This window comes from Carassius carassius, chromosome 42, assembly GCF_963082965.1.
Source record: "Carassius carassius chromosome 42, fCarCar2.1, whole genome shotgun sequence".
Taxonomy (NCBI): Eukaryota; Metazoa; Chordata; class Actinopteri; order Cypriniformes; family Cyprinidae; genus Carassius; species Carassius carassius.
Window position 1 is genome coordinate 23759788 of NC_081796.1, and position 24051 is coordinate 23783838.

Sequence of the window (24051 nt, forward strand, 5' to 3'; positions counted from 1 at the left end):
CAGCCTGAGGGAAGTGCTTTTGTTTCCTCAATAACAACCAATTAGGAGACTGTATTTGTCATTGGGACGGGCAAAACCCAAGTGGTCTTCTCTGTTGCATGTGGCACAGAACAATGGATCAAATGGAAGCATTTTCTAATTCAGAAAGAGATTAATTTATTTTATTAGGCACAGGCCAATTGTACTTTTTTTTTTTTGATAGCATTGTATCACTAAGACAGGCCTATAACTGCTGAAACGGTTATCGATGGCCAAAAACTACTGGTGTTTGTGTTGATTTGTTACCAATGAGACACAGTGAGATACAGGTGATATGGTACGTGGTAATTTTTTGTGTGAATAACACAAACTGGTACAATTTTACGCTCCTTTACCTTCATTCCCTGCAGAAAGGCCGTCCGGTTTGGTGATGCCTGTGCTCTTTTTCCGTCTGTGTTTCTTGCGGTTGGCGTGAGGTGATGGTGGAGGCTCAAGTTTGGGACTGGTGGCGCTGCTCATGCCAGGGGCGGAGCTGAGAGGATCTGCCATCCCATTGGCTGAAGGGAGAAAAAGAGACATGAAGTTAAACCAATAGGGTACCTGATTACCTGAAATCCTTACAGTCTAATGAGTCAAATTCTACAAACATTTTTGCAACGTTCCTTTCTAAGATTTCTTATTTTATTGAACTTTATATGAACTATGTATTTTAGTGCCTTGGTTACCCACTTCTACCACATTTTACAGAACAAGTGAAGATCCACAACCACTCAGGCAAACAAGAGCTGGACCACACCTCCATTTCACCTCTATTAGCCTGACGAGAAGGGGACGTGCACGTGAGTAACAAATGATGATTTGCTGTTGCCCGAGGACCAACGCTGTAATGGGAGACACCACCCGAGCACAAGAGAGGTTTGATTGGGTGTAAGGTGATTTTAGTGATATTAACCTGCTGCTCCACGCTAGTGTGTTTCTGTGACACGGTAAGAAAAGGGGGTGCGCCAGTAGGGAAGCCACGGCCATCTTTCTGAGCTTCATGACACTTCGACATCATTTTTGGGCGCCCTCGGGACACTATTAGCCATAAACCCCCGACCAGCCCAGGGGGAGAAGGGCCTGGCAAAGTGGACCCCTTATAGTTAGCGGCCCTCAGAAACACACATGTGGGAAGCCTCCTCCATTGTCTTGGCATCAAAAACTCATTGTAGTTTGCAAACTCCATTCATCTCCACAGACCTGGGGTGTATAAGAGTGTGAGCGCGTGCAAATGTGTGTGTGTGTGTGTGTGTGTGTGCGACGGCGCTCGGGTCTGGGAGTGTCTGAAAGCCACGGAGCCAAATAACGCATATTCTAATGGCACAAACAACCATTAGCCTGTGTAGAACATTAGGCGTAATTTGGGTTTACCTTGAGGGATCGCGAGGCTAGCTTGCTCTTTAAAGAGAGAGATGGAGGCCACGCGGGGGATACAGGAGGATAAACGACAGCCACCCGATCCGCTGTAGGCACCGAGGACTTTAGCGTGTAGCTAATGCTACCTTTAACACTTCAGTTTCCCTTCGTACGGTGACTGTTTCATTTGGTGAACCGATGCAATTTGTTGTTTCATTGATAAGATGCGGTTAATAATTATGATTGAGGCATTTAATAAGAACAGCTTGGTAATGAATAAATGATGAAGTGGAGGATTACTCAAATGCACTGTGGGATTTGAGCTTAATTACACATGGCACGAAACAAATTAGAGGGTTTAACAATTAGCCTCGTTCCACAATTACAATAATTCTCAATCAATATTGTTGCTTTATCTTTATCAAAGACACACAAGAAAGATTTGTTCTCATTATAATGTCACTGGTTTCTGGATATGACATTATTTAATTTATTTTTTATTTTTTATCAAGTGTCAAGATTATAGGTTTAAAAGTATACATTTATATTTTAATTCATATTGGAAATTGTAGTTATTAAAGCACTTAAAAAATATTTACTTTTCACATTAGTTAATTGTAAATGATTAACTAGTGAATTTTAAGTAAATATAAATACACTTTCTTACAAAACACACACACACACACAAATATATATAATCATATTAAATGCATTAAATATACAATTATATCATTCTAATAAAATAATATAACAAAATTGTTGGTTGTATCTTTGGTACTAACTTGAAAAAAAAATATTAAATCAAATATACTACCAATAATAATTTTATAGTATTTCATTGTATTATATTTTTAAAAATGTTTAAAAATTTAATAATGAATAAAATATTTTTATGTATAATTTATTACTTTTTTAGTGCGTGTGTGTGTGTGTGTGTGTCTAATTACATTCATAAATGTATACATAATAATATCATTAAATTTATATTTTAAAAAAATGCTGTGTAAATGATAAAACAATATAACATTATTGTTCATAGTACCTAAATGAATTAAAATTGATTATACATTATTAGACATCATATAATATTAAACAAAACCTCAATGGTGCTCTAAAGTGGTAGCACAGAACCAGCACTTAAGGCCGGATTCTTTTCCCAAGATCACCGTGTTTACCATGAAAACCGTTTAAGTGCTACAAAGCAGATATAGGGATATGAGCTCGCTGGAAACACGGCAGGTTGGCAGTTGATGCTTCATCACTGACTCTGTGTTCACCATTGATATTCATGACTTTAAGAGTCTGCCCTCCCTCCCTCATATGAATGGCGGAGCGGCGCTCCCAGCTGCCACACACGTTGTGGCAGGGACGCAAACGTCTGTTTCAATTTCTACACTCCTCTTCCCAACAGCCCCCCTGGGACCAATCATTAGCTACAGCAGACAGCTGGGGGTAGAGGGCTTCTGAGAAAACTGTCACACACTACACACATGCAGAATCTCTCACACATACAAGCACACAAACACACACACACACTCTCAGTGATGAGCGCCCATCTCTGGTTGTGACAGCAGTGGCATTGTGTGTCTAGGTTGAGGTTAACAGTGAAGGGCTGCCCTTGTCCCTCACACCAGACCTCAGATCAACCATCTGAACGTCTGTTTACCGAATCATCATTAAATGAAAAAGTACCCTGGTACAGCGATGACAATAGAATGATAGCTAGTTACAAATGACGTGGTGCTTTGAGTTATACCATAGATCTGAATAAAACTGATTATTATGGTACTTTGATATTTTTCATTTGAACTCACTTTTTTTCCATCTATTATAGTTTAGATGTAGATACTGTGATCTATTGATCTGAATCTTTACAGTATCTCATGTATAAGGGATATGTATCTTTGACTCTTACATTATTTTGTTTCCACCAACACCTATATATTTGATTATATCATAAAGTTGTTCCCTTTTTCGACCTCATGTTTGGTAGTGTACACTTTATCAGAGAGCATAAACAAATGTATAATATACTTACAGTATAGCACTGTATAGAGACTTACGACCAGTAAATGTATTATATACAGTATAATATATTATTATTATTGCTATTGTAGAAAAAAAAGAATATATTTTATATGTTATAATTTGATATAATATGATTTAAAACATTACACATGCACATGCATTTGTGAACATCATTCTGACAATGATTTTTGCTAATAATAAATTGCTTTTCACCAAAATATATGAAAAGTTTTCTAAAACATATGCTTGGTGTGAAAGTATTACAAACATATTTTAAAATGTAATACAATATGAATAAAACAATTGCTGATAGCACCTTTCTTTGAAAATAATTAACACTTATTTTCATTAAACATGATTAAATTGGTGAAAATGGGATCAATTTTATGTAAAAATGTAACAATATTGATATATTTATTATTTAACAATTTGTTCTTCAAGATACAGTCTATGAAATCTATGACAAACGAATAAGCAAAAGTTAACTTGTAACAATTCTTAATATCTTAGGCAGTTTTGCTAAAGGTTAATTTATTTTAGCTGCAAAAAAGTCTCTCTAAAAACTTAAGAAGTTTGAGGTGAGGTAAGTTGAAGAATGCAAGGGACGTGAATGCATTTACAGCGTAATCTGGGTTTAGCTGGAACTGCTCTTCAGGTAGCAGCAGGAAATAAGTTGGTCAGCTAACCTGTGATTAGCAAGCATTAGCATCCCCACAGGAAACGGCACTTTACACGTTCTGGAGACGAGGGCTGTGGTTGAGCATGGGAAGTTTGGAGGGTGTGAACAAAGAACATAGCTCTCATTTTTTTCCTCCAGTTGTATGTGTGGAGAAAGTGTGATTTCTCGCAGTAGCTAGTTAAAGAGCATGGACGGTAATTTTGCGAGGAAGACGATGACGCCCCCCACCCTCCATCCTACCCCTTGACACGGCAGCCTTGTGAGCATCCCCCATCCGTAATCAATGCCAATAGCTGCAATTAATGCTGGAAAAAGTGTGCAGAACACAAACACTACTTCCTGCTTATTATTGTCAATTAGGGAGCGCTAATCAAGGCATGGGCAGCACACACCGCTGCTCTCTCCAAACGAAATGTCAACCTTCATTACAGCCAAGAGCGAGAATCAAACTCCCTGCACTGGCTGCCTACTCGAGCTCCGCAGGGGAGAAGTCTTCTCTGCCCCAAACCATGGCAGATTGCAGATTAGCGCCAAACCGCTAGACTACCTCAACTGCTGCACGCTAATCTACAGGCTAACTGAATGTAGCCTCATCACATTTTATTGTGATAATTCCATTAATATGAGGATTCAATGCATAAAATGATCAGCAGAGAGAAAAACCTCCAGGAAACTGCATAGCAACATGCTATCAGCAATCAGAATAAATGTGGAAATACAGATTCTATCCATGAAATAATCAGAAAATCACCTTGCACTCACCCTAGCAACTCCTTAGCAAATACTTAGAACACACTAGCAACTATATAGTTACATGCTATCAACTAATTTAAACAAATGCACAAATGAGGATGATATGCCTACAATGATCAATGGCGCAAGACAACTACCTAGCAACCACCCAGAACACCTTAGCAATGCCCTAGCAACCAGCTTTAACACCCTAGTAACCGCATTTTCAGAAACTGTAAAAACCTAATTCTTTTTACAAAACAGTGCAAAAAATAAATGAATTGGCAAAGCACACTAGATAATTAAGAGATATTTCATACCATCTGAGAATACAATTCTTACACACACACATACAGTACAGACCAAAAGTTTGGAAACATTACTATTTTTACCTTATATACTGACGACTGTAGAACGGACATGTTTAATCAGTATATTCTGAAGTACTCTGATGACACTGTCTTAATATAACTTAACTGACGACATGTTGTCCTGGAAAGATCACATTGATACTCTATGTAAAAAAACAAAGCAGAGAATCCATTTTCTTCGCCGTCTTAGGTCATTTGGAGTAAGAAGGCAGATTCTGTTGTTGTTCTATAGGTCTGTGATAATGAGCTTACTGCAATACTGCAACTCTATTTGGTATAAAAGTTTATCTGTTGCGCTAAAAAACAAGGTTTTTAATCAATTAAAAATCTGTTCAAAGATAGTAGGTCAGCCGCTTGAGAAGCTTTATGATTAGGGCTGGGACAACGTGTCGAGGTCATCGATGACGTTGACGCAAAAAATACGTCGACGCAAAATATGCGCATCGATTCGTCGACCTGTTTTTATTTCTCTAAAAAACGTTTGCAAAACATTTACCTTATGTGCGCTGAATATACGCGATGGCTGGATCAACAATCTGTCCAACGTTATATAACCAATCCAGGGTTTTTTCTGCATTGATCTTTTTTTTTGGCGGCTGTCAAAGCCTTATTTGATCGGTGAGTGACAGTGACAGGGCGCGTACGAGAGAGAGCCCCGGCTGCGCGCGCACTCACAGTCTTCAAACAACACTAGCGCTTCTTGCTCTCTCTCTCCCTTGTGCATATTAATCAAAATCATTAAACACGATAGAAAAAGGGTGAAACACCAAAGTTTCACGCGCGCTCGCGCACTCACAGTCTTCAAACTACACGAGCGCTCTCTCTCTCTCTCTCTCTCTCTCTCTCCCTCGTGCATATTAACCAAAATCATTAGACACGATAGAAAAAGGGCAGGACGCCAAAGTTTCACGTGGAGCATTCGGAGATTTTTTTTTCTCCATGACAGGCTGCTGGCTCCCACTGTTAATTTTTTTTTTTTTTTTTGGAAAAGCACTCTCTGTATTAGCTTAAAGCCCTCAAGTTTACATTGGTTACTGTATTCTTTTAATTGCTCTAAACAAGTATTTTGGGTGACCTTTTTTATTGAATGCTAGACATCAAGTTGTTGTTATTTTCATCTGAAAGAAGAACTTTTTTTCAGTAAGCAAGGCCTTATGTGTTCAGTAAGCTTGTTTCAGTAAGCTATGTGTTTTCAAGGCTTCAAGGTTTTATTGAATGCTATCTCTATACAAGTGCAAAGTAATGCATTCTTAGTCAGTCTTTTATTTTGTAATTTTAAGAGCAATAAACATATATTGCAATGTTAAAGAATTCATGTTTTTTTCATTCAGATATGTAAATCAACATGTATAAATTGTTAGTAGTCAATTAATGGGGAGATAATCGAAATCGAATCGGTCTGAAAAAATTAATCGTTAGATTAATCGATGCATCGAAAAAAATAATCGCTAGATTAATCGTTTAAAAAATAATCGTTTATCCCAGCCCTATTTATGATTCATCCTATTATAAGAACATGCTTAGGCTTGCTTAAAAATATAGCCTCTAATCCTATGCATATACTGCATAAAGACTTTGAACTATTAGTCACAACGGAGGTATAGAGTTCCCAAATTTAAGAAAGTGAAGCTGAAAAATTATTTTGTGCACCAGGCAATCCTAGCACTGAACAAAAACACCTAATCAGAGATCAAGAGTATTGGGACGGTGTTGCAGATGTATAAATGTTGTATGAAATGTATAATTGTACTGCTGGAGTAAATGTCAATGTAGAATAAAAAAAAAGAAGCTATGTTTTTAAAATATAAATATTTTGTAATAACAAAAAACTGGTCAGTAATTTGGGGTCAGTAATTTTTTTTCTTTCTTTTTTTTTTAAATAAAATCAATACTTTTATTCAGCAAGGATGTGTTAAATTGATAAAAAGTGATAGTAAAGAAAATATATTATTAGAATATATATTATTAGAATTTTTTTTATTTTGAATAAATGCAGTTCTTTTTAACCTTTTATTCAGCAGAACTGTTTCCAACACTAATAATAAATCAGAATATTAGAATGATTTCTAAATGATCATGTGATAGACCGGATGTTACATGTGACACTGAAGGCTGGAGTAATGATGCTGAAAATTCAGCTTTGCATCACAGGAATAAATTATTTTTTAAAGTATATTCAAATAGAAAACTATTATTTAAGTTGTAATAATATTTCACAATATTACTGTTTTTTCTGTATTTTTATCAAATAAATGCAGGCTTGATGAGCAGAAGAAACTTCTTTCAAAAACATTAAAAATAGTAATGTTTCCAAACTTTTGGTCTGTACTGTACATACATACACACTCACTCACTCGCTCACGCGCACACACGCACACTCACACACACGAACACACACACAGGGATGTGTAGCACAGATATAACTAAGAGTGCAGATTTAATCAGAAGAATCAGTATTCAGAAGCTGTAGCTTATCCAGCGCAGAGAACAACACATCATATGGAAATAGTTACTGTTTGAGAACATTATCAATCTACGGCTGCTCATCACAACAGTCCTGATCTGCTGGCTGACCTTCAACCCTTGACAAGGATAATGGCATGACCGCGGCTTGCTTAAGATCTATTTAACTAAATAGGCATCAAAGGTGAATTTGCGTAAAACATTCTTGATGATACTCAGATACATGTTGTTCCAACCCTGCATGACTTTCAATCAGTGAGGTGTAATAATGTTTTGTACTGTATGGATAAAAACCTCTTTTGTATCTTCTTTTGGACAATACGGTTCAAAAGTTTGGGGTCAGCAAGATTTTGTTTTGAAAGAAATGAATACTTGTGTTCAGCAAGGTTGCATTAGATTGATCAAAAATAAAATTTACAAAGAATCCTGAAAACATGTATCAGTTTCCATAAAAAAGCAGCACAACAGTTTTCAACTTTGATAAGAATCAGAAATGTTTCTTGAGCAGCAGATCAGCATACTACAATGCATCTAGGGTTGGGTATAGTTTAAATTTGAATGATTCCGAGTCCGATTCCGATTCCTTGTTTCGATTCCGGTTCCCAACGATTCTCGATTCCGATTCTTTTAAGAGGCAGGGTCAAAAAAGGTTTAAGATATTTTAAATGAGCTTAGCTAACCAACTGTCTTTCTGAAGAAAATAGTTGTGCCCCAATGTTGGCGCAAGACATATTATTTTTTTGTATGTATTGTTTTACTTACCGGATTCGGACTGCAGTGTAGTCACTGCGGTGCCAGGCTGGGGGTCGGTGCCAGAGGAAGAGGCAGCGGAGGACGGTCGGCACAGCACGTCAAATACAGGGCACACATTTACTTGCACTCCATGACATCGGAGGTGCTTTATCATGTTTGACGTGCACCCTCCTATGCACGAAACAATCTTGCTGCAAATGTTGCATTTTACCGAGATTTCGTTTTGTTTCGAAAAGTGGAGCCACACTTTGGACCACCGACGCACGCTGTCCATGTTCGATCGCTCGTTATACCAAAACTTCCGGTGGACGCTTCTTCGTTGGTGTTCAGCGGTTTCTTCTTCCGGTCGGCGCCGGGCGGACTGTGAATCAAAACTTTTTTTTCTCTTTCTTTTAAGCTTTAGGAATCGAAACTAGGAATCGAAATTAAAACTTTTGAACGATACCGGGAAAATCGCAAAGCTAGTCCCGGTTCCACTCGATACTCGATTCTCGATACCCAACCCTAAATGCATCACATGAATACATTTAATTATAAACTATATTAAAATAGAAAAGGGCTCTTTATCATAACTACATGTGATTTTTTCATAATGTAAATTTAAAATGTTCTGATTCTGAATCTGATTCACTTGTAGCATTTTAAATGGATTTAAAAAAAAATTGTGTGTGTTTTATTCTTAATTTATTTACACAAAATAGCACAGAATCAAACGTATTGTTTACTGGTGATAACATGATCAATTATTGTCGGAATATGACTGACATCAGAATAAGTAATTAAATAGTAATTGCACCCTACTTACTAGTCAGTTGTTGGACAACTAGTTCAGCATGCACACATCCATCCCTTCTCCACATGAACAGAAAGAAAACCTGTAATCTTCTACACAACAAATGAGGTTTTCTCAAGGTGTGCACTTTCCCAAGATCTCTCATATAAGACTCTATTATCTCCATTATGACCTGTAAAGCTATAATACTCTCAGTAAACGCAAGAACCGAGAGGCTGATGGGTAACAGGTCATAGAGAAAATGAACCCACCAAATCCTGATACAGCTTAAAGTCAGAGTATGTGTGCTTGTGTGTGACAATAACCATTTTACACCAGGGCCTAATGAAGTGCTTTGTCACACACACACACACACACACACACACACACACACACACACACATATATATATATATATATATATATGCAGCTCATTCCGCGGCTACGGCCGCTTTGAGTAATTCTGCTTTAGGATGTGGAGCTGATGGGTGTAGACGGGGGGCCGATGGCGGAGTGGGGCTGAAATTGATTGTTCGACAAGCGGAGACGAGCAGAGAAGGGCGAGTATTGCGCGGCATTGTGTTCTGTCTGCGACACCACGGGGCCACACCACGGGGTCTCCATTTTGCTCGTAAAGAGCGCTCTTTAAACTAGCGGGGCCCCTGGGACCCTAACAGAAGGAGGGGGGGAGGAGAGAAAGAGAGAGAGAGGGCGAGAGACAAAAACTGAGAGGGCGATAGCGCGAGGGCGGGGGGGAGAAACAGAGCAGACGCTAATGAGAACGACAAGTGCGCAAACATGCATGGAAATGACTGTTATTCTGTTGATGTACATTTAAGTGCTTTTTTACTGCCAGCCGACAAAGAGAGGGAAATAACCAGTGATGAATGTTGTCCCCGTAAAGCATTCATTTTCCAACGCGGGAGGGGAAAAAAAAGTAGTAGTGAAGACGGGGGAAAAATGTGCAGCGTTGTTACGCCCGGCAAATATATTATTTGACTTCACTCAAGTGCACTGACAGGATGGAGAGAGAGAGAGAGAGAGAGAGAGAGAGAGAGAGAGAGAGAGAGAGAGAGAGAGAGAGACTATTTGCATTTGTTGGCAGGACCAGAGTTGCCATTAAAAAGCTGCAATTACTGAATTATCCTGATTAGTGATTGGCTTGTTAACAGCACAACCACTGATACAAGCAATAAACAAAAGTGCCATAGTTTCTAGAGGAACTATTAGATCATTGGTAAAATCATTATAGAGTAATATCTTTAACAGATTAACAACCTTCAGTTCATCGCAAACAAAGAGCAGTTGCTGAATTATCGTAAATGGTTTAAAGTTGCGATAAAATTTAATTCTATTCAAATCTATTTGTATAGCGCTTTTCACAATACACATTGTTTCAAAGCAGCTTTACAGAAAATGCATGCGTCTACATTACAAAGCAGAAATGAATGCGTCCAAGCAACGTTCATTTCACAAATGAACAGTTCAAGATAATAGAACCATGGAAGTAGTGACAGATCTTTTATTCCTTATTGTGGATATGTTTATTCTATATTTCATCATAAGTTAATCGGAGTTGAATTAATGGGAAAAAAACAATTTAGGATGGTTTTTTTCCATCCAAGGTACATTACCAGTCAAAAGATTGGGATCTGTAAGATTTTTAAAAGTCTTTGAATATCTTTTCTTTTCACCAAGACTGCATTTGATCAAAAATACAGTAAACATTTTGAAATATTATTTCAATTTAAAATAACTTTTTTTAATACGTTTTAAAATGTAATTTATTCCTTTGATCAAATCTGAATTGTCAGTATCATTCCTCCAGTCTTCAGTGTCACAGGATCCTTCAAAAATCATTTTAATATGCTGATTTGCTGCTCAAGAAACATTTATTATTTTTTATAAATGTTAAAAAAGCACTGCTTCCAAACTTTTGAACGGTACTGTACATTTATAACACTATACTTGATGTTTTATTACCTTGGCATCAAATTACAGAAAACGAATTAAAGCTGCTGTGTATTTCTAATATAACAGCTGAGGAAGTAGTGTTGGGCGATATGGTCATTTTTCAAATTGTCATATTGTCAGCCCGTGAGATCGACAATAATATCGTGCATGGGTGGAGCAAGAGAGAGACTCTTTGTTCTCGTCATAGCAGAATTATTTGGTGTTTTAAACCGCACAGGTGCGCAAGAGAGAGAGCATATGGAATCACCAATAATCGAAAAAATATACTTTAAAACATACTGATAAACTAACGTTAAATATACAAATACTGTATTTAAAACAGCTAGTTCATATATAGTCTGATGAAACTGTCATATCGCATGTCCTGTGACACATTTGCCGCATCTGCGCACAGAAGTTATCACTAAATGTTCTGCAAAATCAGTCAGCAGTGAAAATCAATAGTAGATTTAATTTAAAGTCCAGCAGTTTAACACTAATATTGGGCATAACCAAACACGTTAAATATAAAGTATTTAAAACAGGTAAGTTCATATATTTGGAGTAAAGTTGAATTGAACTGATGCATCAGTCATACAGCGCTCATGATATGACTGACGCACCGCCACAGAAACAAGAATGAGATGCGTTCTTACATAACTGTGGCATTAAACTCAGTCAGTGAGGGCTCGTTAAAATATTGCACATAAACAGGTCATTCAGTTTACTTGTTAAAGTGCAATGAAATCCCTTATATCTGCAGACGATGTATGTCTGTTTGAGGATGGAGACTTTGTAATGGCCGAAATTATGTATTTTGCATGCATCACATTATAGTGCGGGGTGCATGAAAATAATAACAAGGCGGCAGAGCGAACTTATCATCCATAGTGGTTCTCACGTAGTCCTTCTACATCACCATATAGTGTGCATTATAAGTTAAGTGATCAGTCTTTAAGAGAAGGACTACCTGAGATCCACTATGGATAAGTTCGCTCTGCCGCCTTGTTATTATTTTGTCTTTACTTTATTGGTAACGCCAAAAAAGAGTTAATCTCTCATGTTTGAGAAGTGCGCGTTGTCATGTACCAGCCATTAAATGTGTGGGACACCAACTCCTCATTTTATATTTCTTTCATTTCATGAATTTAAAAAGTTATCCGAGTCAAAGCGGACAACTTCAGCGACTATAGGCTCTAATCCTCCTGCGCTCGCGGTGTGTGTATTTGTGTGTGTGTGTGTGTGTGTGTGTGTGTGTGAAATGCGGTGCTGAAGTGAAATAGATGGCCAGTTTGATAGCCGAATTATAATAAGCCGCCTAATAAAAATAATAGTTATTATTATTATAATCTAATACATTAATAGGAAAATGAGCCTAATATCGTCTTGATTATCGACAGAGACATCTGCTTACAATATATCACAATATATTGGCTTAGGCTTCTGAGAACCCCGAAAATGTGAAAAGGGTCCATTAGATATAAAAAAGAAAAAAGAAAAATGTCAGTTTTAGAAGTTTCTTGGCTTTTCCTCTGACCTGCGGTGGTGCTGATAACAGCCTCACTCCACTGTTCTGCGCTGGACACGGAGAACGAGCGCTGGTGCATTCCCTCTTTACTAGTCCCCAAAGCCACACCGGCCGCTGAACCCCCGGACTGCAGGGAACTGCTGCTGTTCGAGTGAGGAGTGCCTGCCAGATAAGAGAAGCAGAGATTCGGTTAGATGTTCAAACCACATTTCACAGACATGTTCATTTAAGTGCCTTAAGTGTGCATAGTGGTACCTTAAATGCACATATTTGCATCAAAGGAATATATAGTACATTCAGAAAAAGGTACAAAAACTGTCATTGGGGCATTAAACTATGAAAAGTTACCAATATGCACCCTTTAAGGGTAAACAAGGTACAAAAGTGTACTTTTTGAAAAGGTAACATTACCCACTGACAGCTTTTGTACCTTCTTTTTTCTAAAAGTTGTCACACCTTAAAAGATGCATATAAGTGTATATAGTAGTACCTACATGGTACTTAATAGCACCTTTTGAAAGGGTACCGCCCCAGTAACAGCCTTTGGAAGTTTTTTTTTTTTTATGTGCACAGCACGATGCAGCTTTGTCCTAATGTTTTCCACATGTAATCCATTCTCATTATTATCTTTATCAATAAAAGTTGCAATTCCAATATAAACAAGTATAGCAGCAGCTCAAACAGTAGAGCATGGCTATAGCAATGCAAAGGTCATGGGTTTGATTCCCAGAGAATGCATGAACTGATAAAATGTATGCTTGAATACAATGCAAGTCACTTTGAGATAGATGCACATGTTAAATTAAATTAAAATTAAATTAATGCATTTAGCAGTTGCTTTTATCCAAAGCGACTTACAGTGCATTCAGGCTATCAATTTTTACCTATCATGTGTTCCCGGGGAATCGAACCCCCAACCTTGCGCTTGATAACGCAATGCTCTACCAATTGAGCTACAGGAACACTTGAAAAATAGTTGAGAAAGAGAAGGTAGGTTGTGTGACAGTGGATAAACTCTTAAAGGTACCGTCGTCCAACATTCCAACCGCTGTCTGTCATTTTAATCATAAAACAAAAGACAAAGAAAATCACTTTCTGCTCTTGACTGAATACGCTTTATAACTTTAATAGTAAGCATTCATTTGTATTACATTTTTACAATGAAGACTACATAAAAACTTAGTTTCATAGCTCTCTTTATACTATTGCATTTATTTGTGCTTTTGTTTTAATTTTTTCTATTGGTTGTTATTTTATTACTGACTTTTTACTTGTTTTTTTTTTATGAAACTTTGCATTGAAGAAAAGTCGATTTTTTTTAATATGCTGTCAATTATGTCTCTTAGGGAAAAAAAATCGGAATCAGCAAAAATCGGTATCGACAGATCACACTAAAAAAAAAAAAAAAAAAAAAAAAAATTCGGAAGTTGGAATCGGACAAGAAAATTGCAATCAGTGCTTCTCTAAACTATGTAACATTTGAGTTATTACTAAAACCTGAAGCAAACAGCAAACAATCTCAGAAAATACAGACAAGATGAGAACCATAAAGTATCAACGACACTAAAGAAGTTACGGTAAAATTTTTGCGTAGATATTTCGTATCTCATCACCGCATTTGTCTCTTTGTGCTACATGAGCAGTCAGCTCCTCTCTCCATCTCTCTACCCTGCTCCCTCTGCATTTCTGCCACTAATTAGCCCTTAATTAACAAGATACACTCAGAACGGTAATTAGCTCTCCCCCACTCTCTGCCTGACACATCCATCTCTCCCGGCGGTGGCGGCTGTGCTGATGGGCCTCCCTGACTTCAATCAGCGGATGCCCCGCGTTGGGCGCCACTTCAGCGGCCTTACCGTGTCGCATGGGGTCCTTTCCTCCTGTTCCCCAAAAACAGGCTCCCTGCTTGATAGAGACAATGTCTAATATTTAAATCTCATCATTCGAGTCTCAAGGTCAGGTTTTGATGGATACCTACATAATTATTTTTTCTTTAAGGTTCAACATTGTTTGCGCTTGGTTCATTTTCAAATTGGTCTTATATTGCTGTTAGCCTATTCTTACTAAATCTTTTTAAAAAAAGAGCACATTACTAAAATTACATGCTGTTTATATGCTTCAGCTGCTCCAGAGGCTTTAAAGAAACAGTAGATATATCCTTTTGTCTGTGCTATGAACTTAAAGGTGGCATCAGAACACATAGGAATGATTTCTTAATTGTTTACGTAAACTGAATCACAAAAATATAAATCCATTTAAAAGTTTAACCCACTTGCATGTCAATAAAAACTTGAAAAGGACACAGAAAACACTGATATTTTATTTACTAGGCTCTAATGTATTTCACAGTGGGACTAAACTTTTCTCTGTTGTTTTTCGCTTTATGCAATTTTTCTCCGACACGTTTCCTTCGCTCCCCTCCCTCCGCAGCGCTGATTTGGAGCATGCTAATTTAGCAAGTACTCCACAGCATGAGCTTGAAGCTCTATCGCTCTCTCCCTGCAAGAGACGCCCTTCCCCTATGGGGATCGCAAGATTAATATTCTCGCACCCAACAAGATAATTACTGATACTAATTAGACATGATTATGTGAATTTGATACACTTATTACTCTCGCTAATGGTTAGGATGCATTAGGCTAACAAGAGTCTGTTCTTCGCAGTTTACTTTAGCGTCTGGCAAAAAAGCGCCTTGACACAATCAGGAGTAATTCGCGAGTAATTGAAAGAATAGAGGGTTATTCTTATATTTGTCTGTTCTGAGACATGTAATCACCACAGTATTATTGAAGAGAAGATTTTATTAATTCTGTCATAATATTACCCCGACAAGATCCCTCACCAATTAATTAAATAAGACGCCACTGTTACTCGGATCAATGCCGTACAATATTGGCATCCTGCAGAAGAGGTAATTATTGTTTCAGAGCAAATTGCTTATGAACCGTGTGTTCATAAACCTATTGGAGTATCAAAAATATTCTTTTAATGCTCATAAAAACCTGTGGCAATGTACATTTAAAATCCCACTAACTGATGATGAAGACACTGCAGTCTAAAATATGGATATGCAATAAACAAAATGTAAATACATTGTATTAAGTGTACTGTATACAGTATAATATAGTATAATATTATAAATCTATTAGATGTATTATACATTTTTAAACAATTGTACATAATATATAAGAAATAAAATATATTCAGCAATGTACAAAAAATAAAATAAAATATTATATATATATATATATATATATATATATATATATATATATATATATAATATTTCATTTTATTTTTTGTACATTGCTGAATATATTTTATTTCTTTACATATATATATATATATATATATATACATATATATATATATATATATATATATATATATATATATATATATATATGTATAAATAAACAAAAGTTAATTATATGTTATATCAATCTATCCATGTATATATATATATATATATATATATATATATATATATATATAAGAAAATGCTAAATAAATTGTTAACATTTTATAAATAAATAAATAAATAAATAAATATATATATATATATATATACATACATACACTGAACTAGTTCTATAAGGCAAATGGATGCCTTAAAAAAATTGGACAACTGTCAATTAAATAAAGAAAAGCTAGAATCATTGCACATCTCAAATAGCAAAAAAAAAAGTAATCTGAAGTCTATTAGCGGTTCAGTCAGAAAATCTTTGTCATGTTTGATGAAAAGTAATTCAGATCTACGGTGGACATGTCCAAAAGCCGAGTAAACAAAACGACAGTCCAATATTCCCATTGCTCCAAAACAACTCCTTAAGGACATACTGTCACACTCTTGTTATTTATGATTTTATTTTGTCTCTCTGTCTTGGCTGATATGAAAAAAAGAGACAAAATATGCCCCTAACCATGCCTCATCTCCATCAAGAATTCAACAATCATCACTAATTGTCAAATTTGATGCTAATGATTGATGAATTAAACATGTCTCCATCAATTAGTCCCCAGAGAACAATTCTGCATAATAAAGGAGATAATGCAATTACAATGTGGAGAAAATCAGAGGAGAGTGCAGAGCAAAGATCTCCTGCTACTTCACACACACACAGAGCTAGAGGTGACCACGAGGGGCAAATTCTCACAAATATACAGTCAAAAACCAAACAAACATGGAACCTAAGCATCATGGTAACGAATGCAGCACACAAAAAAAAATAAATAAAATTAAAAAATTTTTTTTTTATATATATTTATATATATATATATATATATTTATATATATATATATATATATATACACACAGTACAGACCAAAAGTATGGAAACATTACTATTTTTAATGTTTTTGAAAGAAGTTTCTTCTGCTCATCAAGCCTGGATTTATTTGATCAAAAATACAGAAAAAACAGTAATATTGTGATATATTATTACAATTTACAATTCTGCTGCTTAATATTTTTTCAGAACATGTGATACTTTTTTAGGATACTTTGATGAATAAAAAGTAAAAAAAAAAAAGCTATGTTTTTAAAATATAAATATTTTGTAATAACAATATACACTACTGGTCAGTAATTTGGGGTCAGTCATTTTTTTTTTATTTCTTTTTTTTTTTTTTTTATAAAATCAATACTTTTATTCAGCAAGGATGTGTTAGATTGATAAAAAGTGATAGTAAAGAAAATATATTATTAGAATTTTTTTTATTTTGAATAAATGCAGTTCTTTTTAACCTTTTATTCATCAAATATATGAGACAGCAGAACTGTTTCCAACACTCATAATAAATCAGAATATTAGAATGATTTCTAAATGATCATGTGATAGACCGGATGTTACATGTGACACTGAAGGCTGGAGTAATGATGCTGAAAATTCAGCTTTGCATCACAGGAATAAATTATTTTTTTTAAAGTATATTCAAATAGAAAACTATTATTTTAAGTTGTAATAATATTTCACAATATTACTGTTTTTTCTGTATTTTTGATCAAATAAATGCAGGCTTGATGAGCAGAAGAAACTTCTTTCAAAAACATTAAAAATAGTTATGTTTCCAAACTTTTGGTCTGTACTGTATATATATATATTACATTATAAATACATAAATTATATAATTATGGAAATGCAAATCTATCAGAAATCATTTATTAGGTGATGCATCATTTATTATATGATGCATTAGACATTTTAAATGCTATATTTTAAAATTACGTATTTATAAAATGTAATTATACAAATATTATCATATTTGTAATTTACATATTTATCATATAATTAAAATACAGTATGTTAACATTAGTAAAAAAATTATATATTATAGTTTAATATAATATCTTTATAAAGTATATCTATCTAAAATGTAATTCATGTATTTCTAGTATATTGTATTACATATTTTAATTATATTATATTATTAATTTATAATATGAAAGTACGTAAATGATAAAAATTATGTAATTTATGTTTATATATTATAATTGCCTAATAATAATCGACTCCCTTTGGAGATTAACACGGATACGCGTTATGAGGCATTTTCTCCTGATAACCCAGAAAAGAACTTAAATTACACTTTCAGTTTGGATCGTACAGATAAGAGCAATACATCAATCGAATCTGTAAAGGATCTAGTTTTTTGTATACAGACATAACAACAACAAAACTTTGTGCATTTATAAAATAAAGATAACAAACAGAGTGTGCTGTCTGCAGCCTTTGTCTGCGCTGATCTTCATTTACAAACACGTCATTAAAATGAGCTGTAACTCCGTGAATACTCAACGAAGAGACATGAAAGAGATATCTATAGAAAGCTTGACATGTCTACTTTTCTATACTTTTTGCTGCCGAAAACAAATATTCTGTGATAAAGTAATCCATATGAAAACATCACGATGTCCGTCTTTCACGTCTCCCTTCATTATCTTCTAATGTGACCACGCCCCCGCGCTGAACGCGCTATTCAGATTCGAATGTTTCAATGAAGCACGCGGCTTGAATACACCCATAACAGAAGACAACGCAGCCAGACTGTTCTTCAGGTTTTTTTATTTTACTGTTTGGTTCGCGGTGAGAGGAATAAGACATAATTCACCCCAAAAAGATGTGATTTGAGATTTGGATTTCCTCAGAAAAAAAGAATGAATCACTTTATTCAGCAGAGATCATAAACATGAGTAAGTCTCTTTTTAATTATTTATATACTTGTACTAGTTTTCACATAACGTGTAAACATTTTACTAGTTAGACTTTTTCCAAACTATAATTCCTGACTAAATGTATAATCAAGTGAAACATTATGAAGTTTCAATAACAATATACAATACTATACCATTCAAAAGCTTGATGTAAATAATATAAATGTAACAAATAAATGTAAATGTAACAAATGTAACAAACAATGCTGTTATTTCAATTTATCCCCCCCCCAAAAAATATTCTCAGCTCTTTTCAACATTAATAATAATAATAATAATGATAATAATAATGATAATAATAATAACAATAAAAGGTTTTTTTTGTTGTAAAAAATCAGATTGTTAAAAGGATTTCTGAAGGATTGTGTGACTGGAGTATTGATGCAAAAAATTCAGCTTTGAAAGTCAGCTTTGATTGTTCCTGATAAACGGTTTAACTGCTCCCCCAAGTTAATATTAAATTATGTTGTGGGATAATTAAATATATTCTAAATAAACTACAAACATAAAATTATATACATTTATTTTGTCCTCACATTCTTTCTTGTAACTCTTCCATCTCAGTCACAAATATTCATATTCAAATATTCAGATATTCATGATAGTTGACGCCTACTCGCATATGACTTTTACCAACAAAAAGTGTCTTAGAAAATTTTAATCAATGTATTGTTTTCTGTAAGTGAGTAAACAAGATGATTTCACATAATTTAGAAAGAAAAATTCTAGGCTACAAGCTCCAGTTCTCAGAAATCCAGGGAACCAATGTTCTGTATGTGTTTTATTGCCTTTATTGCCATAACATTTTTTTTCTCAAAAACACAATCATGTACATACATGCTGCTCACATATTATTATAGCCCAGTTTGTGCTGATTACAGTGAGATTAGACTTTAGCCATTTAGATGTGCATAAGGCAACTGAAAAAGCACAAATATCAGGGCATGACAAAACTTTTCCAGGCCCCAAAAATACCCTTCGACTCCAGAGGGTTAAGTAGCTATAATCTATCTAATATAAACATTATAAAGACATAATTTAGATAACTTAATACAGATAGTACTAATAATATAAAAATAATAATATAAAAATCAAGTTATTTTTGCAGTTCTGTCACAGAAACAGCACTCTACATCTTTAAAAACAAACGTTTCAATAAACTTGATAATTATGTGCTTAGATGGCTCTGTTGTGCATGCAAAACGGTCAAATCAATATCAGATCATGCGTATAAAAGAAAACAAAAAACTAAATCTCCTATGCACTTTTCCTGCTATCTGTACACGCTATTATGCTAAGTATTCAGGTCCTAGCGAAGAGAGGCCTGAGGTTGTGGTGTTAAGTAGAGGCGATGGATTAGCAGGGGGTGGCGATGATTTCTCCTCATCTCTCCTGGTTTCTCTCGCCGGGCGCTGTCAGATGGCTGATGAGCCGTGGAGCGAGCGCTGACCCTCTGAGCCGCTGCTGCCATTATATACAAGAGCGGAGATAATGAAGCATCCATGCTAATGTGGAGGAGAGGGCGGAGGAGGGGTCAGGATGGTGTGGGGGGGGGGGGGGGGGGGGAAGGGTGTTAGATCATCTGCTGTTCAGGTCAAGGCAAAACAGCACCTTACAAACTGACAGCTGCCTGGATGAACCGCCTCCGAGTGGATTTCTGCCACTTCAAAAGACTTACGGATTACATTGTGTCCGTTTGCAAAAACTGCAATGATCTCGACATTTGAAATGCGGCAGGTCTGACGGAAATCTCTTGATAACTAAATAAACCATGTTTCCAGACACAACTTTTCACTTGTAGAGCTCATCGAATGCAGAAGTGGCGTCCATTTGATTTCAAGTGGTGTATTGGATCATAAGCATCTGAAAGTGTTTTAGAAAGTACAAAACATCTTATTGAGTGCCATTATTAAAAGAGGCTGTCACATGACTGGCATATGTGGTAAAGTGTCATTCAAGGAGACTCGATCATAAAAGTGCTGGATGAGGACATTTATACACACACAAAACGCATCAACATTGCTCTTTTAGAGGGATGTGGGATTCACTTCAGGTTAGGAGTGGAAAATTTGGTTGATGCTGATGTGGATTGCTAGATAGAAGAGGAAGCATTATAACGAAGATACATGTGTCATAAAAAAATGAATATTCTTACACTACTTTAGTGTTGTGAGTTTTTCAAAGCACTTCAATTCTGCTTCACTTTGTACATTTAAACTGTTTTGTTTTTAAAGTAAGATATGTTGGTTAGAGATTGAACTGTAAGATATTAGAGCCATTTGTTTTCTCTTTGTTTAGCTCAACTGCACAAAAAATAATACAGTAAAATTTCTGAAATTCACAAAAAAAAAGAAAAGAAAAAGAAAATCCATTGCCTAAAAAATTATTTTAAAACTGATAATTTGCACTATATTTAAAAGTTTAGAATGTGAATGATTTAAAAAAATGAATCATGGCAGAATGAACACTTTTTTTAAACTGGCAATTGGACATTTATCAACAAAGCGATAATCTTACAATTAAATATTAGATGATTTATCAGCCTCTCTTTAAAATTCTTTAAAAAATATAATAAAAACAATGCAAAGATGCGATGCTTATGTTCAGCCAAATTCATATATATCAACCAATACGATCACCTCAAAAACAACCAAATATCAACACATTTACTGGATTATCACAACTAAAAATTCTAGAAAAAAAAAAAATACAAATTTGAAAACATACAACATCCCCTTTATATATGCAACATTATTGCATATATACTGTATACATATATATATATATATATTATATATATATATATATATATATATATATATATATATATATATATATCTCAGTCTAGCACTGCACAAGGTACATCTTAGTTCACAAGGACAGGCTGCACACCTTCATAAAGAAAAAAAAACAGATCTGCCTTCTGTGTACTACATGTAAATGAACACACACTCTTACACACGCACCTCTAGAGCAGATGCCATTGATTAAAGCTGATAGGCAGGCCCATTAGCGCTTAGATATTATATATCTGTCAGTGGTGACACAACTGAACGCACGCTTGCAGAATGATCATATTTAAAACGGTTCCAGTGAATACTTAGCAGAAAGATTAGACCGGGTCTCATCGAGACAGACTCTTTTACTTGTGGACACATGCGTTCATTCATTTGCGCTCCTTCACTCCCTCACTCTTTCTTTTTCTCATTCTCACCCCCCCCCCCCCCCCCCATCTCCTCAATCCCACACACCACCCAGAGTTCCTAATGGTCTTTAGATCAGGGGGAAGTGTATGAATTACAGACTACAGATAAAGACAGGGCTCAGCTAGACCGCCATGAATGAAAAATTACCCCTTTGTTCCCTCGCATCAATTGCATGCCTAATGAAATCAAAATCAGATTGCATAATCAAGTGTACATCCTCCACTCGGCGGAGGCCCACTGCGAATCGTAACCTTTTCCCTCTCGAGTGGAAATTAACACAATTTTCCTCTAATACAGCGCAGAGTTGAAAAGGGAAACTGGAAAAGCGTTTGTGTCAAAGCAGGACCCAAGTGTTACGGCGTCAATTTGTGGTAAACCGAAGGTCAAATGGCATATCTGACAAATAACACCAATAAAACGCCATCGCAGAAATACTAATGTATAAAATATTCCTATAAAAATTGGTCAAAAGGTAAAAAAAATAAATAGAAAAAGCACTCAAATTGATGTGTCAGGAATTGACTGATCGTGAAAAGTGGACAGTGTTAATCTCACCAACAACAACAAAGTAATGTTAAATTCTAAATTAATAATAGCCTCTGAAGCATAATTAATTACACATGATTTTTCAAAATGTTCATTTTTTTTGTTTGCCAGATATTTTCATTTTTCACAATTTTGTTAACTAACATTTTATTTTCATCAACAAAATTTTACCTCATTTTGGAGTTAAATTGATAAAAAAAGACAGAAATATTGTCATCAAAAGAACAAATATGTGAAAAAAATTAACACTGAAAGTGTGATTGGTGACGGTGGAAAATTGAGGCAATAATAAATTATTCATTATGAAATAATAATTATTATTGTATGTAATTATTAGATTTATATATCGAAAGATTATGAAGACAATTATTTGGAATACTGTGCATCAGAAAAATAATTTAACCTAAAATTTCATTTCAATGTTAGTTTTCTAAGATACATTACATCCAGGCTTTTAACCTCAAAACAAACGTAACCAGTCTTAACTAATGCTCTTATCCGTGTGTATTTGCTGCCTGAGGCAACGTTTGAGCTCTTTACCCAGAAATCTCTATTTTCTGTAGCTTGAATAAAACGGGTCCAGATGTTGCGACTATTTCAGGTCCAAATGCCCCAAAATTCTCCTCCTTTCGACTTTATGTTCACCCTCTCCTCTGCAGTCGACTGAAGGTTAATTAGTTGCCAACCTGAAAGCAATATCAACTTTTGTGGTTCTCCGAGCAACCCGAACAACACTGACAAATGCTCCTTATGTCTCCGTGACTCATAAACCCCCGTCCATATCCAACACAAGACTGGACATCAGCCAGAAAACTGCAACTCCCAGAAGCCCTTGCTGACCTGTCTTTAATGGTGCAAAAGCAATTAGCTCAAGCTAAGTGATGCTGAGGTCCTGGCCGGTTATGTTTCCACAGCGGTCGTGCCAGCTTGCAGAGCCCCTGGAGAAAGTTGCTCCTGTTTTTTATTAATTACACTCGATCTCAGCTTCCTAAATCCAATTATACCTTCCCAAACTCCCTCACATATGAAAACCGAGTAAATCTGGTTCTTGCAGGGCAAAAATAAAGCATATTCAGTCAAAAATAAAAAACCAGCAGTACAAACAACTTCAAAAATGAATTTCTTCAAAATTAACTTTTTGATGAGGAATAAATTTAACATAAATTTTAATTTTTTGTTTAAATATAAACAACCTGATTTGTGGCTTGTTAAGTAAATAATTATAATCAATTCTAATGTTAGTTTGTGGCCTAAAGATACTGTAACACATTTCTATGGCATTTTTTACTTTTTAAATACTCATTCAGTTATTGTGAACAATTTAGTGCACATAAAAAAAAATGTCTTTCAATTTTCCATAAGAATTTTTGAAATTATAAAAAAAAATGATTTAAAAAAATTGTCGTAAACGTTATTTGGCTGAAGTATTAC

The 24051-nt window shown here is 35.2% G+C and overlaps 1 protein-coding gene across 4 annotated transcripts in view; it reads right to left on the reverse strand.

Moving 5' to 3' along the window:
- The window catches only part of agap3 (ArfGAP with GTPase domain, ankyrin repeat and PH domain 3), a 179448-nt gene that overhangs the window by 40004 nt on the left and 115393 nt on the right, over nt 1–24051 (reverse strand). For all 4 annotated transcript variants that reach the window (XR_009426741.1, XM_059535218.1, XM_059535219.1 and 1 more), the window contains exons 12-13: nt 12663–12815; nt 375–536 (exon numbers count right to left, since the gene is read on the reverse strand). Coding sequence is in view for 3 of the 4 variants with exons in the window: in XM_059535218.1 (XP_059391201.1) it covers nt 375–536; nt 12663–12815 (315 nt within the window). In the remaining variant the exon portion in view is untranslated. The remainder of the gene's footprint in view (nt 1–374; nt 537–12662; nt 12816–24051) is intronic.